Genomic DNA, 14,760 nt, shown 5'->3' with positions numbered 1-14,760 from the left:
CAGAGAGAAAGAAAGAGGTCTTTAAAGATTTATTTACTGTATGTTTATGTGTATGAGTGTTTTGCCTGCATGTATGTGTATGTATCACTTGCATTCCTGGTGCTCTCAGAGGTTAAGAGAAGGTGTTGGGTCCCCTGGAACTAGAGTTACAGACAATTGTAAGCATGCATCTGGGAACTGAACCCAGGACCTCTATCAGATCAAGTGCTGCTAACAGCTGAGCTGTCTCTCTAGCCCCTCTTCTCATCTATTACCCTGTGTTCAGTGTGTGAACAAAACATAACAGCCTTTTCTGTCCACTTGAAAGGCTGTCTTGGTGTCACTAAAGTACCCTGATAGGCATGAATCCATGACATGCCTGCACATGAGTGTAAACTCATTTTATGTTCTTGTGTGAACGTCAGAGGACAATTGTCAGTAATCTGTTCTCTCATGCCACCAATGGAATCTGGGAATCAAACTCAAGTTGTGAAATCTATAAACAAACTCATGAAGCCAGTTGTGGTGGCACACACCTTTAATCCCAGCACTTGGGAGGCAGAGGCAGGCAAATCTCTGAGTTCAAGGCCAGCCTGGTCTACAGAGTGAGTTCTTTGTTATAACATTTTTTTTTTTTTTTCCGAGACAGGGTTTCTCCATGTAGCCCTGGCTGTCCTGGACTCACTTTGTAGACTGGGCTGGCCTCGAACTCACAGCGATCCACCTGCCTTATATCTAAACACATGAAACAGTAAGATGGCTCCATGAGTAAAGGTGCTTGCTTCCAAGTTTGATTCCCAGAGCCCATGTGATAGGAAGAACTGAGTCTCTGACTTCATTCATATGCCTCTGTGACAGTGTGTTGCTACCCTCCTTTCAAATGAATAAAGACATAAATGTTACAAATAGTAATGGGTACCATGTGATATATGTGTATCATATCCTATGCCTTTTTAATTAATTATTTATTTATTTTATTTTATTTGGTTTTTCAAGACAGGGTTTCTCTGTGTAACCTTGCCTGTCTTGGACTCACTTTGTAGACCAGGCTGGCCTTGAACTCACAGAGATCCGCCTGCCTCTGCCTCCAGAGTGCTGGGATTAAAGGCGTGTGCCGCCACCTGGCTCTTTTTTTTTTTTTTTTAATTTTTTTAAAGCATCGGGTTATATAGCCCAGGCTGCCATGAAATGTGTGGTTCTCCTGCCTCAGCTAGCACAGGGATTACAGAGAAGCACACCGTTCCTGGGCCAGTATGCCAGCCAGGGGTTTTGGGTTTGGGTTTTTTCTAGATAGACTTTCTCTGTGTAGTCTTGGCTGTCCTGGACTTACTTCGTAGAAGCCACCAGGCTGGCCTTAAACTCACAGCAGTCTACCTGCCTCAGTCTCCCTGGGATCACAGGTGTGTGCTACCATGCCTGGCTGGGGTTTGTTTTGTTTTGTTTTGTTTTGTTTTTTGTTTTTTCGAGATATAGTTTCTCTGTGTAGCCTTGGCTGGGCTGGACTCACTTTGCAGACCACCAGCCTCTGCCTCCCGAGTTCTGGGATTAGAGGCGTGCACCACCACCACCGCCGGGCTTCGCCTGGCTGTTTTTAAGAACAGAACACACTAACCATTCTCAAGGTACCTGGAGCTGATACTCAGTTGTTCAGTTTACTGAAGGGTGGGTTTGTATGTGTGTGTACTTTATATTATATATATATTGAATTTTTAAATATATATTTTACTTGTATGGGTATTGTGTATATGTTTGTGTACCTCATGCATGCAGGTGCCCATGGAGGCCAGAAGAGGGTGTCAGATCCCCTGGAACTGGAGTTAAAAATAGTTGTAAGCTGCTATGTGAATGTTGCTCCTCTGAAGGAGCAGCAAGTGCTATTTTCAGCCCCCAAAAGATATTTTTGAAATTTCACTTTTGGGAAATGCATTTTAGTGACTTAATGAAATATTTACTCACGTCACATTTGCTTGTGGCACTCAGAATCTGTATCTGTCAGCTAAGCAACAGAAGGGAACCCTGGGGTGAGCAGCCCAGCGCCTCACAAGAGACATGGGGCTGCGGGGTCAGGCAAGGACAGCCTGGGCAATGAATGTGCTTTGGTTACAGTGGCTGGACTTGCACCTGCATCACGAGATCCCCACATCACTGCTCATACTGTCCCGGGCTATGTACCTCCCAGACACCCTTTCACCTGCTGACCAGCTCAAGTCCACCTTGCAGACCCTTCCAGAAATTGTGGTATGTGTTGTCAGAAGACCTTTGGCTTGTTATCTCTGTGGGGTTGGGATTGGGACCATGACCTCCAGGAGACCTTGGTCTTCTTGTCCTCTTCCTTAGCTCCCTGCTGTCTCCCTGCCCTGCCCCTATATGGCGCAGTCTCAGGCACAGCAGTGCCAAGGTAGTGTATTTGAGTTCTGCTTATGATGTAACTCAACAGTGCTCTGGTGGAGCTTGGGGAGCTTGGGACCTCTAAACAATTAGGAGGCAACATGTCATTAGTTACTTTCTTGCTTTGTGGGAAGGCCTTCCAGGTGGTAACATTGCTCAGAGGTAAGGGCAGCATGTCTGGCACTTCAGGCTCTCTGCAGTTACCTTCTCCTTTCTCCTGTCTCCTCTGAAGGCAAAGGAAGCCCAGGTGAAAGCGGCAGAGGTGGAGGGCGAACAGGTAGACAACAAGGCAAAGCTGGAGGCCACGCTGCAGGAGGAGGCGGCCATCCAGCAGGAACACCTGGAAGAGCTGCAGAGGGCTGCTGAGGCTGTGGTGAGCAGGCTGCACTGGCTGACACTCTGGGACTCAGGGCGGTCCCGTCCAAGCTCCTTAGAGCCTGCCTTGTGGCGATGCATGTGCTCTCGGTCCGATCTCGTCTTTCCCTGCAGGGGTCAAATAGTACAACACAGGAGTGCTTGACTGTAGAGCTACAGCTGTCAGGGACAGTGCAATAGAAGACATGATGTGCTTCTAACCCTGGTCACCATTGCCATAGGAGCGGCCAGCTTAGCACCCAAGCAGGAGTCATCAAGGGACCCAGCTTCTCAGGGTCGTTTTCCTAAGAGTTGCTGCTTCCCTGTGATGGGTGTGTGGGTACTCACCTCTTGGCTCTCTGGTCTCAGAAGCTGCAGCAAGCTGTGCTGTGACTGGGGCTTGGAGTTGCCTGGGTTATTAATGCGCATACCTTCACCTAGACTCCATTCAGAGATGAGGAGCATGCTCTGACTGAATCTGTGGCCTGCTCATCCTGGCGTGGGAACTGCTGCTTCTGGGCAGCGATCAGTAGGTCTCCTTTACCACTTAGCGGAGGATTCCAGGTCTGACCTGTCAAGGCCACCTGCTGAGCTTAGAGCCAAAGCCTAGTGACCAGGGTGACTGTGGTACTGCTTACATTTCAGAAGGACATCCGGCCAGAAGTAGCAGAAGCCACCATCCCTGCGAAGCCAGGGGCCGAGCTTCAGCCAGAGGTGTCTGATGTGATCCTGCCCCTCAGAGGTACTGAAGGATACAGCACCTGTGCTGGAAGGTTTGAAGGTGAGTCACACCTGACTAGGGGAGGGGGAGGGCTGGGCTGTGTGGTCCCTTATTTCCTAAAGAGGTCTTGCTGGGCAGGGCACCCTCTTACCCTCCTACCAGTCCACACTCAGACCCTCCCAGAGATCACAGTATGTTTTGTCGGAAAGCCCCTTTGACTCATTCATTCTATGTATTGGGGTATGGAGGTGGGCCTCTCCTCCACAGCCGCGGAGCCCCCAGGAATACTTGGAGCCTCTGGTGAGGTGTAGTGGTGGCCTGGAGTACAGAATGTTCAGGAGTATGAGAAGCTTAGAGCCTCTGACACTGAGCTTAGGCTGCCATGCCACTCCAGGGTTTCTAGGCCTTTGTCCCTCTGTTGGCCAGTGGGAGGAGATGAGGGCTGGGCCTTCACATCCGAGCTTCCTCTGCAGAGGCCCACCCTGGTGTCATTTGTTGGGTGATTAGGTGTGATTCTTCTTGAGACACCCCTGTCAGCTTGTTGTCAGTGAACTGGTCAGAACATGAAAAGCCTTCAGGGACCTTCTGTCCTGGTATGTCAGATGATTCCACATGCAGGAGCAGATGTTCAGGTGTGCTGGGCAGATGAAAACTCTCCTAAGTGGATGGGGACAACTTGGTAGCTGAGAGACAGAGACAGACAGACAGACAGACAGACAGACATCTAGATGAAGCTGTGAGTTCAAGAAGGTCTCTGCCTGGGGTCTTGTATAGCAAAAGCCCTGAATGTCTTGAAGAGAATAGATGATCAGGATCACATGCAGGGCTCAGAGAAGGGGTAAGACTCGTTCTTGATGCGAGCAGAAGTGTGAAGGGCTGCCTCTGCTTCACACTTGGCCTTTGCAAGAGATAGGAGGAAGTTTCTGACCCTGGCCTGGCTACTGATACTCTGCCGTGCTGAGAAGGGGAAGCAAGCATGGGCGGGCCCAGCAGAGCCTAGAGGGTTCCTCTGAAAATTGGCCTATAAAAAGCAGGCTGAGCCTTTAATCCCAGCACTGCCAAGGCAGAGGTAGGATTTCTGTGCATTCGAGGACAGCCTGGTCTACAAAGTAAGGGCAGCCAGGACAAGAGAAAGAAACCCTATTGTGGGGGGGACGGGGGGACTGCTGTGTGGCCCAGGAGACCCCAGAACAGACATATGGCATGATCAAGGCTAAGTAGTGGCAGAAGTCCACAAAACCTGGACTCAAGGTCAGGCCTGGACATTGCTGCAGAAGCAGACTGTGAGGCAGAGGCAGGGCGACCCTTGGGGGTTGATGGCCAACTAGCTGAGTTGATAACCTCCAAGTCCTACCCTGCAGAACAAAGTGGAGGTGGTGAGACGGCTTACCAGCTGCACTGTTCTTGCAGAGGACTTCAGGTCCTGTTCTCTTTAGCTCTAGCTGCAGGGCCTGACACCTCTGCTCACCTTGAGCACCTGCACTCACGTGCACATTACCACACACACATACAGTTAAAAGGGTAACTCTAAAAAAGCTCAGACCTAGCAAAGCAGCTCATGCCTTCAACTCCAGTACTCAGGAGGCAGACACACACTGCTACTACTAGTGCTAGTATGAGTACTAGTACTGCTGCTGCCGCTAATAGTAATAGTAACAACAGCAACAGTAACCATGACAACAAATAAAGATAGTAAGTACACTTCTCACCACTTAGTAAACAAGAATATATTTTGGAATTGTGAAGACTGAGCCAGATGGCTCAGCTTCTCAAGAGGCTCTCAAGTTCAAAGACAGGCAGGGCAAATTAGGGAAAGCCTGTATCCAAATAAAAAGTAAAATAGCAGAGTTAGGGAAACAGCTCAGAGGTTAAGAGCACTGACTGGGGCCTGGAGAGATGGCTCAGAGGCTAAGAACACCGCCTGCTCTTCCAGAGGTTCTGAGTTCAATTCCCAGCAACCACATGGTAGCTCACAACCATCTGTAATGAGATCTGGTGCCCTCATCTGGACTGCAGGCAGAACACTGTAAACATAATAAATAAATAAATAAATAAATAAATCTTTTTTAAAAAGGGCGGGGGGAGCACTGACAGTTCTTCCATAAGACAAGGTTTGATTCTCAGCAGCCACTGGGTAGCTCACAACTGTCTGTAACTCCAGCCTCAGGGGGTCCAGTGCCCTCTTCTGGTCTCCTCAGGAGTAAAGCAGACATGTGGTGCACAGACATACATGTAGGCAAAACACACCTGTACAGATACATATAGAAACAAACAACTTTTAAAATGTAAAATAAGGTTGAGGATGTGATTCCATTAGAGTGCTTGCATAGCATGCTCAGAGTCCATCCAGTGTTGGTGAGGATATGGATATCACTTTTGTGGTTTCTTTTTCTTTCTTTCTTTTTTTTGTTTTTTGTTGTTGTTTTGTTTTTTGTTTGGGTGTTTGTTTTTGTCGAGACAGGGTTTCTCTGTGTAGCCTTGGCTGTCCTGGATTTGCTCTGTAGACCAGGCTGGCCTCTAACTCACAGTGATCCACCTGCCTCTGCTTCCGAGTGCTGAGATTAAAGGGATGTGCCACCTGCCCGGCCCCTTTCTATTTCTTCTTTCTTTTTTCTTAAGATTTATTTATTTAGCCGGGCATGGTGGCACACACCTTTAATCCCAGCACTTGGGAGACAGAGGCAGGTGGATCGCTGAGAGGTGGAGGCTAGCCTGGTCTACAAAAAGAGTCCAGGGCAGCCAAGGCTACACAGAGAAACCCTGAAACACAGAAAAACAAAAAACAAAAAAAAGATTTATTTATTTATTATGTATGCCGTGTTCTGCCTGCATGTATGCCTGCACACCAGAAGAGGGCACCAAATCTCATTATAGATGGCTGTGAGCCACCCTGTGGTTGCTGGGAATTAAACTCAGGACCTTTGGAAGAGTAGCCACTGCTCTTAACCTCTGAGCCATCTCTCCAGTACAACTTTGATGGTTTTTTTAAAACAGCAAACTCATACCCTGTGAGTTTGCTTTACTCCAATACACAGACATTCACAGCAGTTGTCATTATGGTCACTGAAAGCCAATAGGAAGGAGGAAGATGTGCTTTGATGTTGCTGTCCAGATTAGAATACTGTCAAAATAGGTGAGTTGATCAAAAGAGGCAGAGCTGGTTTTTCTTCTCTTATAAAGTTCTGTAAAATAAAGGCTGTCCTACAGAGCAGAAGGCAAGTCAGTCATGCCTGGGGATGGAATCCTGGGGACTATAAGGGAGCGTCTGGGGACGACCAGTGTACTCAGTCTGCTGGCACACCAAGAAGACACCGACAGCCATGCCACAGCCAGCACAGCCGAGTTGCAGCTCACTTGAGGTTTCCTCGGGTGCTTGCCTATGTGGTGTGAGCAGAAAGGCTTTCAACGTTTAGAAACAGAAGCTCTTTGTTCCCTTGACCTGGATTTATGTACTTATGCATTTCTTCCAGGGAGAAGAGATAACCAAGGAGGAGATTGACATCCTCAGCGATGCCTGCTCTAAGCTGCAGGAGCAGAAGAAGTCCCTGACCAAGGAGAAGGAGGAGCTGGAGCTGCTGAAAGAGGACGTCCAGGACTACAGTGAGGTGGGTGGCTCTCCATCCGCCGCTCAGGGCCTGGGCTGACACTGAAGAGGGGGGTGGGGAATACAGCTTTATCAGACCCCAAATCATGGAGAAACATTCCTGTCACATATATAACAAGCTGGCCAGAGAGAATTTGGAGAGAATCAAATGGAATGTAAATTTTGACCCGGGATCTAGTTGAGCAGTAGAGCACAAGGCTTGGACAAGCCCTGAGATTAGACCCAGCACCAGAGAAGAAAGGTCATCCCAGAGCGCTTCCACTGTGACTCTAACTGGGTCACCTTGTCATAAATGACCTTTGCTGTGGCTAAGTAGATAGTGATGGGCATCAAAACCTAGGTGCCACATAAGCGGCTTGGCCACTTCATACTTGAGCTCTTACTTTCATTCATGACCCTCCAAGATTCTTCTTTCTTTTCCTATCTAGTGGTTGTCCCTCCTTTCCCTCTTTCCCTCCCTCCTTTTCTTTCTTTCATAGTGCCAGGACTGACCCAGGGCCTTGAGTGTGCTAGACTAGAGCTGTTCCTCTAAGACATACCCTCAGCCCCATCACACATTGTTTTCTGATCTGAGGTAACAGTGCCATTATCCTCACTATATTGGGACAGTAATGATTTAGAGATTGTTAAAAATCAATTTTAAAAAATCTCACCTTCCCTGTGGTAGCTCCCTCTGGCTGTATGACTTCTCCACAGAAGCCATTTTTTTTTTTTCTCGAGGCAAGCTCTGTGTAGCGTTGACTGTCCTGGACTTAACTTTGTAGACCTGGCTGGCCTCGAACTCAGAGATCCTCTTGCCTCTGCCTCCCAAGTGCTGGGATTACAGGTGTACCCCACCATACCCGACAACCGAAGCCACATTTTTCACCAGACAGACAAGACAGTGCCCCAATCCCTCTGCTCCTCACCCTGCTTATGTCCCTGTGATTGGTCACCCATGTAAAGAAAGCAGATCTTCAGGTTTCCTGGAGCCTTTTTTTTTTTTTTTAATATTTTATTTATTTATTATTATGTAGACAATGCTCTGCATGTATACCTGCAGGCCAGAAGAGGACATTAGATCACATTATAGATGGTTGTGAGCTACCATGTGGTTCCTGGGAATTGAATTCAGGACCTCTGGAAGAACAGTCAGTGCTCTTAACCTCTGAGCCATCTCTCCAGCCCTCCTGGAGCCTTTATATTTATTCTTTAGTAACTACAAAGGAAGTTGAAGTTCAGAATACATTTTTTTCCCTCTAATAAAAAAAAAAGTTTGCACTTACAAAACTAAGTTAATAACAACAAATTTGCATGATAGACATATGATCTTCCAACCTTCTGAGGCTGAGTTTAATTCTTTTGTTTGCCTGACTTTTGTTCTGAGTTGCTAGGGATCTGACACAGGACCCTCTGCGTGGTAGGATGCATTGTACCACTGAGCACGCCCCAGCACAAACTAATTCTTTTTCAAGTTCAAATTAATTTAGAGCCTCCCTGTTTTTTGGGATAAACCTTTTTAAATTAGGACTTACAGGAGATCAAGAAGGAGCTTTCAAAGACGGGTGATGAGAAATACATAGAAGAATCCAAAGCTAGCAAGAGACTGACAAAGCGAGTCCAGCAGATGATTGGGCAGATCGATGGCCTAATTGCACAGCTGGAGACCAGTCAACAGAATGGCAAACTGGGCCCCAAGGAGAGCTCTCCAACAGGGTAAGTGAGCCACAAGCTCATCTCGCCTGGCCTGCAGCAGACAGGCTGCTAGGCTGCAATCGAATTCCAAAGCATATCTCTTTGGCCTGTGCCTGCCCACCCCACCGAGGGCCAGGGGCAGCCAGGATCACAAGAGGCCCTCACTCTGATTTTCCTTTCTGTATCCCTGTTTTTGTTTTGCCTAGGTAGTTCAGATGTGCCTGCTCCCTATCCTTGTCCCCTGGTCCACCTTCCCTTCCATGGGGCCATCCCCTTCCACTGTAGTCATAACGTCACTTGGCTCCTGGTTCTTCAAACCTTCAGGTTTTCTCCTGCTTCCTCCCATTTCTAACCCTAGTATTATGATACTGTTGTGGGCAGTCTGCCTTCCTGAGTAGCTAGCAGAAAACAGTGACACACTGCAGACTGTGGCTCAGCTACTTGGCACAAGTCCTGACCATAGAGTCTTCAGTGAGGGCAGGTGGCTGCAGCTGGGCTCTGACTCTGCTCCAAGCCTGTGTCCGGGGACTCTTGTTACCTCCAGGTGAGGATGTCTGCTCTTTTGAATTGGCCATTGGCTCTCTGGAAGACTGTGGTGCTCCCCGCTGTGAGGATGTGCACATGTGTGTGGTTTCCATGGACTCAAGTCCTCTACAAGAGCAGTAATTGCTTTTAACCACTGAACCATCTCCAGCCTCAAGGGTTTTTTTTTTTTTCTTTTTTTTCACTTTTTTTTTTTTTTAATGTATTAATGTTTTTTCTGCACGTCTTTGAAGAGAACCATCTCTCCGGCCCTCAAGTTTTTTTTTAAGTGTGTGTGTGTGTGTGTGTGTGTGTGTGTGTGTGTGTATAGTATGTATGAACAAGTGTGTGTGTGCTAGTATACACACTTGTGTGCACATGGAGGCTGTCAACCTACAAGTCTTCCTATTTGTGCCCCCACCCAATAGCACTGGGGTTATAATAGGCACACCTATGACCACTCCCAGCTTTTTACGTATGTTCTGAGGATTTAAAGTCAGGTCCTCATGCAGAAAGAGCACTGATAGCAACTGCTGAACAATCTCTCCAGCATCTAGGATGCTTTCTATCAGTGCCCATGCTGGCCTTGCTTCTTAAAGGGAAAGAGCCTTAGGATCTCACTGTGGGAGAAGTCATGCTGATGTTCCCAGTTCATGCTTGGCTCCAGGATCAGAGCCTACGGGAAGAGCTGTGAGTGAGGCCTGAGACCAAGCCCCTGGCCAGTATCCCATGCAAACTGTACTCCCCAGGGAGAGTGTCATCAGCGTCAGTGAGCTCATCAGCGCCATGAAGCAAATCAAGCACATTCCAGAACACAAGCTGGTCAGTTTGGCCTCGGCCCTGGATGAGAACAAGGATGGCAACGTCAACATCGATGACCTTGTCAAGGTGAGGGCTGAGCCAGGCGGGCCGGCATGGCTGCTTTCCTGCTTTAGGGCCCAGGGAGTGGGGAGGGGCTGCTTATTCAGAACCCTCGGACTATCAGGAGGGGGCTGGAGAGATGGCTCATTGGCTGTTTTGGGGGGTTTTTTGTGTTTTTTGTTTTGTTTTGTTTTGTTTTGTTTTGAGACAGGGTTTCTCTGTGTGGCCTTGGCTGTCCTGGACTCACTTTGTAGACCAGGCTGGCCTCGAACTCACAGTGATCCACCTGCCTCTGCCTCTGCCTCCTGAGTGCTGGGATTAAAGGCGTGCGCCACCACACCCAGCTCCTGTTTTGGGTTTTTTGTTTGTTTGTTTCTTGGTTTAATTATTTACATTGGTATTTTATCTGAATGTATGTCCGTGTGAAGGTGTCAGATCTTGCAGTTACAGACAGTTGTGAGCTGCCATGTAGGTACTGGAAATTGAACCCTGGTCCTCTGGAAGAGCAATCAGTGCTTTTAACCACTGAGCCATCTCTCCATCCTGCATACTGGCTGTTCTTACAGAGGACTAGGGTTCAATTCTTACCCCCACATGGCAGCTCATAACTTTTTGTAACTCTGGCTCCAGGGGATCTGACACCATTACACAGATGGAGACAGGCAAAACACCAATGCCCATAATAAAAATAAATCCTTAAAAATAAAAAAAGACTTTATCAGGAGGTCAGGTCTGCAGGCCCAAGTGCCTCAGCCCTTTGCTCTCATTTGAAATTACACTGTAATTAAGTTACTAAAGTCACAAACGTTGGTGAGATAACAAAATGAGTCCCTGCCCTGTCATAGGCCCACTCTAGCGCACCCCCTTGCACTGTTTCTGCATCCCTGCTAGATCTGGGGAGCAGGGTAAACAGCTCTACCAAGACCCCTGAGGCCGCTTGAAAACTGAGAGATGCTGAGTGGGTAGAACTTGTAGGGATGGTGGCTAAGCTCCAGGTACGTCAGCCCACAAGACCTGATTCGGGATCTAGCTTCTAGGGGAGGTCTAGATTTCAGACTGCAAATTGTCATGGACCTACTTAAATCCTAAGACATGTTTTGAGGGGGGGAAAAAAAATCTCTGCCCACTGTCTTCAGGGTTCTCAGCACACCTGACAAGATATTGGGTAATTACCTTTAGTTCCATCTTTAAACAGGCACTATCAGACACCCATGCTGAACATTTTCCATGCTTTCTCCTCAGTCCACACTGCAGGAGCAGATGTACTCCAGCGCTCACCCCTTGCTGTACCGGGGAAGCCACATTCAGGGCAGATCCTAGCCTCCAGCAGTTGGCAGGGTCATGCTGGCTGGGATAGGGAACTGATGGCACAGCCTTGCTGTGAAGCTTGTGGCCCGTGGAGGGCTGAGGTTCTTGAGTGCTAGAGCAGCAGGAGCCGCCCAGGCACCCACGGCATGCTGTAAAATGGCGGCGAGTGCCCAGAGCTGTCACGGGACAACAGATAAGCGCAGCGGTAGGACGCCTCCTAAGTCTTGTCTCCTGTGCGTGCAGGTAATCGACTTGGTGGATAAAGAGGACGTTCAGATCTCTACCACCCAAGTAGCTGAAATTGTGGCCACACTAGAGAAGGAGGAAAAGGTGGAAGAGAAGGAGAAAGCCAAGGAGAAGGCTGAGAAAGAAGCCGCAGAGGTGAAGAATTAGAGCTGCCTGGCTTCCAGCCCCACAGGGCCTGCTTTCATCATGCTGCGCCAGCCACAGTGGGAGCGACACAAGAGTGACTGCTTTGCGGTGATTCTTAGTGGCAAATCTAATATTTTTGTCTGGAATAAATCAGAAACTTCCATAATCAAGTAAATTTTAATTTCATCATTCCACGAAGATTCAGTCAGGCCAGAGCCCTGGAGCCCTCTGGGTGACTGCCTGGACTCACGCCATGAGTGACAAGCAAATGGCCGCAACCCTTCGGTTAAGGCTATAGCCACCAATGGGATTGTAGCCCCACACTGACCTATGGCTTCAAAGAGAGCTCTGGCCAGGCTTGGTAGGAAGGCATTTCTGTGTATGTATCCTTACTGGCTCAGGGTCCCTTGAGAAGAGAGTGAGGACCACTGGACTCCCAGCACCTGTGCAGAGCCTGTGGCTGTGCCTGTGTGTCCCACGGAGGCCTTGGCTAGGAGTTAGACAAACACAAACGCAGGACTCCTCTGCTCTGAAGACGCAGTCAGTCTGAGGACTTGGGATTCCTAAATGCCAGTGTACAAAGATCTGTGTGCTCACACCTCCACAGCTGTCTTAACTACAGGTCCCTGGCAGCAGTGTCTGTCCTGCATGGATTCTGAGGCATGGTGACTGGATCTTTCTCAATTTACCATTGATCTCCACCTAATAATTGTTTAATGGACTAGTACTCAATTTTCATACATGACCTTCCGCCTAATTCATGAGTAATTCCTGATACAGTGAGTGACACACTGAAGAGGCCTTTAAAATGAAGTATTTCCTATTGGGCAGTCCATGTTGCTGAACAGGCCTGGAGGATAGCACTGACGCCTGCAACCTGGATATACCTGAGGCTTTATGTGGCTTTTAAGTGCTGTCACAGGACAGTGGCCAAGATGGGGCTTCATGAGGGAGTCTCAGCATGCTACAGGCTCAGGCTTCGGCTTTTCTAGCAAAAGCTGCCCCCCGTGGCTGTGCTCCTGCCCCCAGGGAGTGAGGAAGCAGTCCTGTGGTGCCACAGAGCTTTCAGCAATGTGTTCCCTGCCTGCCAGCAGCCCTTTTCACTTGGGCAGGCCAGGGCTGGGTGCCCTGTGGCCTCACCCTCCCACTGTAGCCCCATCCTAGAAGCATAGAGGGAGGAAGATGGTGAGGTCAGCTTGGACTACTTAGCCAGGCCCTGTCCAGGAAAAAAAAAAAATCCTTCTTGACTCCAGACAAGATTTGGAAGATGTACAGAGAAGTAGCAAGCAACTAGAAAGAACTTTGTTGGTGTGTTGACACTTCTTTCTTGAGTGTTAAGGAAGCATATGATGCTAAGCAGGAACACAGTGAATCTTACATGTAAACCTGTGCAGAGTAACAGTGAAGGAGCCTAGTGGATGCACGGTCACATCCGGGAATGCTGGTGCATCCTGGCAGTCTGGCTCCAGCTGTCAGGTATACTTCTGAGAACAAGACTGTGGTTGCAAATGTGTCCCCACTGTGGAGGGTATTTCCTGTGACCAGCATTCTGGAGCCTGCCCTGTGTGCGCCCGTCGTCCTGAGTCTTTCTTGTATTACTGGGTACTGTCAGTGCACTGTGTTGACCATTGCTGACTCGGATTCCCTGCTGTCCCTCTACTCTGGACTCTGCCCTCACAGGTCGCACTATCACCCTGTTGCAGGGCCTTAGACACATGTCTTCTAGAAGGCCTAGTAGTGCTTGGTTTTGGAGTTGTCCCTGCATCTGTTTGTTTCACTGACCTTACTTAGTACAGCTGGGTCCGGTTTAGAGCTGGCAGATCCACCCAGCAGTGGTGCTGATGCACGCCTTTAACCCAGCACTCAGGAAGCAGAGGCAGGTAAGGCTCTTGAATTCCAGGACAGCCAGGGCTGTCACAGAGGAACCCTATCTTGAACCACCCAGCCCCTCCTCCAAAAGAAAAAGAAAGGAAGTTAAGGTTTCAACACAGGACTTTGGGATTCCTCACTCCACTCCAAACCACCTTCGCACACAGGATTTGGGAAGTTGGCACCTGAAGTGCAGGTTCCTCTTGCATCATGTGAAGAACACCTTGCAGTTCTGAAAAGCCATCCTCAGCATGGCCGTGCGCTGGGCCTCCTGGGTCCCAGAGCCTCCAGCTGGGTCACGTGTAAACATCGTCCATGTTCATGTAACAGTGATGCTTCAGAACCCTGAGCAGTCTGACTAGCCGAGAAACCGAATGGAAACTCAGCACTGTAAGCTCTAATGGCTGTGCTGTGGGCACCAGGTGTCCTCAGCTTTTAGAGGGGCTTCACCTTCCCCTCAGTTCCTCAGTGAGTGCCAGCTCACATTTGGGGGCTCAAGCCTGGGTTCCAGGTTATGCCTTATGGGACATCTGAGCAGGCCCATATCCCTGCACCCTGTGACAGCCCCGCTTTGTAGAGGCTGACAAGCAAAGACTCTCAGCTGACCCAGGGCCCTGTGGGGCTAGCAGGCTGTGTGGAGTCGTTTTCTGAACAACTTGATATAATGAAGTGACTGAATAAAGTGCCACTGATGACTTGTCTGCTGTGTAATGGTTTGTCCAGGTTGGTAGCTTGACACCTAAACAGGCTGTGGGTCCTTAGAGGGCCAAAGACTAGTCACTAGTCACCTCACAGCCCTGTGTTGTGCCTGTCTTGAGGTAGCTGCCCAGGGAGACAGGGCCTGTGCCCACACCATGTCTACTACTCAGTCCAGGGCCAGGATCCAGCCACAGGAATGTGTAGAGGGTAGTGGGCCTGGTAGAGGCAGCTTCCCGGGCCCCCACCTTGGTGCTTACTCTGCGGTGGCTCAGCTGGAGGAGGGCAACGACCACTGCCCTAGTCCCAGGACACCAGCTTGCTGTGGGTGGCCTCCTATAACCATTCTTGGTGTCTTTAAGAATGCTTAAGATCAAAAAAAAAAAAAAAAAATATGCTTAAGATCACACTG

General features: G+C 48.9%; 1 protein-coding gene across 1 annotated transcript in view; it reads left to right on the top strand.

Annotated features, from left to right (window-relative positions):
* Nucleotides 1-12,749, top strand: part of Letm1 (leucine zipper and EF-hand containing transmembrane protein 1) — a 36,976-nt gene extending 24,227 nt beyond the window's left edge. The window contains 8 exon segments of the mRNA XM_051164769.1: nucleotides 2,086-2,217; nucleotides 2,600-2,740; nucleotides 3,367-3,453; nucleotides 3,455-3,502; nucleotides 6,913-7,047; nucleotides 8,554-8,741; nucleotides 9,992-10,130; nucleotides 11,655-12,749. Of these exon segments, the coding sequence (XP_051020726.1) occupies nucleotides 2,086-2,217; nucleotides 2,600-2,740; nucleotides 3,367-3,453; nucleotides 3,455-3,502; nucleotides 6,913-7,047; nucleotides 8,554-8,741; nucleotides 9,992-10,130; nucleotides 11,655-11,804 (1,020 nt within the window). The 3' untranslated portion in view covers nucleotides 11,805-12,749.
* Nucleotides 12,750-14,760: the final 2,011 nt, after the last annotated feature.

This window comes from Acomys russatus, chromosome 22 (assembly GCF_903995435.1).
Source record: "Acomys russatus chromosome 22, mAcoRus1.1, whole genome shotgun sequence".
Classification (NCBI taxonomy): domain Eukaryota; kingdom Metazoa; phylum Chordata; class Mammalia; order Rodentia; family Muridae; genus Acomys; species Acomys russatus.
Note: the sequence above shows the minus strand (reverse complement) of the source record. Positions and strands in the feature narration are given on the sequence as shown.